The sequence below is a fragment of the Poecilia reticulata genome, linkage group LG18 (assembly GCF_000633615.1).
Source record: "Poecilia reticulata strain Guanapo linkage group LG18, Guppy_female_1.0+MT, whole genome shotgun sequence".
Taxonomy (NCBI): Eukaryota; Metazoa; Chordata; class Actinopteri; order Cyprinodontiformes; family Poeciliidae; genus Poecilia; species Poecilia reticulata.
The window spans coordinates 21,690,740-21,692,638 of record NC_024348.1 but is presented as its reverse complement, the minus strand read 5'-3'; the positions used below and the strand labels follow the sequence as shown (position 1 = coordinate 21,692,638).

Below are 1,899 nucleotides of genomic sequence, written 5' to 3'. Positions count from 1 at the left end.
GTTTTGAGCTGCAGCATTTCGAGCAGCAACATTTCGAGCTGCAGCATTTTGAGCTGCAGCATTTTGAGCTGCAGTGTTTTTAGCTGCAGCATTTGGAGCTGCACCATTTTGAGCTGCAGTGTTTTGAGCTGCAGCATTTTGAGCTGCAGCGTTTTGAGCTGCAGTGTTTTGAGCTGCAGTGTTTTTAGCTGCAGTGTTTTGAGCTGCAGCATTTTGAGCTGCACCATTTTGAGCTGCAGCATTTTTAGCTGCAGCATTTTTAGCAGCAGCGTTTGGAGCTGCACCATTTTTAGCTGCAGCATTTTTAGCAGCAGCGTTTGGAGCTGCACCATTTTTAGCTGCAGCATTATGAGCTGCAGCATTTTTCTATTGCATTTGCTTTTCTGCGTTTTGCCGTTTTTATCGCGTTTGCCATGTTTTTTCTCTCCATGGAAGAACAGATCTGGTTTCCATGTTACATCACTGGATGTTTCTAACAGAAGTGAGTCGCTGAGCTCACTGGCGTCGTTGCGAAGCTGCTGCTCTGCTTTCTCGATGGTGACCAGCAGGGACTCAGTGTAGTCGGCTCTCTTCCCGACGATGTTGAAGCCGTTCCAGACGTACATCATCTCCTACAGACAAAAACACAAATTCACCTTTCTGACTCAGTATTTTTCCATTTTTTCCCCAGTGGCAGTGGGGCTGATGTTTGTTGGCGGACCAGAGCGGGGATGACCAGCGGGACGGGCTGAGCAGCTTTGTAGCGTCTGGATTTCCTCACTGCAAACTTCTCCATGGGAATCGACTTTCCAGCCAGCCGCTGTTTCAGCCCCTCCACCTGCCTGCACACAGAAACACCTTCACACCGCTGAGCCTGAAACCACCACAAAACCTTCAACCCTGCAGCAACAGCAAGCAAAACCTCAACAGAAGCATTTTTACTTCCACTGCAGCCACAAATTATGACTGAAAAAGGTTTTCAAGATGCTTTCACTCACGTTTTTAAAGCTTATTTTCCATATTTCCATTTATTGAAAGTTTTTATTCTTTATTTAATCTTTAGAAAAAGTGATTTCATGGTGAAAAACCTTTTCAACATGTTTGGCCTTCGTTAACTGAGACATTTAAAACATTCCTGCTTGTCTGAGTTTCTTTGTTTGTTACGATGATGAGGGTTTACGGACGTGGAATAAAAACAACCTGAAGACTTCGACGATGTCTTCTCCAGTCTTCCTCACGTCGTCTTCCGTCATCATGCTGAGGATCGCTGCTTTCTGGTACATGTAGATGGCCTAAAACCAGCAGACACACCGATGAGCCTCTGAGTTTGTTCAGGCTGTGAGGACCGGCAGCAGGGCTGACCTTTGACCAGCGGCTCTCTTTGCACAGCAGGTCAGCATATCGGTACGCCTGCTGCCACTCCTGCTGGAAGGAGTGAGTCCACATCAGCTCCCAGTAACACAGGTGGTGGATCTGCTTCCACTCCTGCTGGCTGCTGATGCACTCCTCAAACCTGGACCGCGCCTTCAACAGAGCATTTCAAACAACGAGCTTAAAGTTTTAACGTCTGGTAAAAGTTGCACAACAAGCAGAGAGAAATCAGACACATCATCTGAAACGTTCTGGGAATATTTAGCTTGAAACCTTTCAAAAATGCTGAGAGAGTAAATAGATGTTTTTCAATATTTATTTAGAAACATGATTTTAAAAAGAAGAAACTGTTTCTGCTGTATTGGTAAAAACGATGATGTGWACTGCAAGTAAATGCTTTAGTATTTGTAGAAAGTTGTGTTTTGGAAGTAAATTTTAAACAWAAATAGCTACATATTGTTAATGACACGTCTCATTGATGACTTAAAACTCGGATGAAATGCGACTGAAGACACTTTGCAAACTCTAAAATTTTATTCCACATATTGA

General features: G+C 44.1%; 1 protein-coding gene across 1 annotated transcript in view; it reads right to left on the bottom strand.

The window, feature by feature from the left end:
- ttc39b (tetratricopeptide repeat domain 39B) overlaps positions 1–1,899 on the bottom strand; it is a 13,904-nt gene that overhangs the window by 3,609 nt on the left and 8,396 nt on the right. The window contains 4 exon segments of the mRNA XM_017310399.1: positions 500–611; positions 701–821; positions 1,180–1,271; positions 1,342–1,529. Coding sequence (XP_017165888.1) covers positions 500–611; positions 701–821; positions 1,180–1,271; positions 1,342–1,529 — 513 coding nt within the window.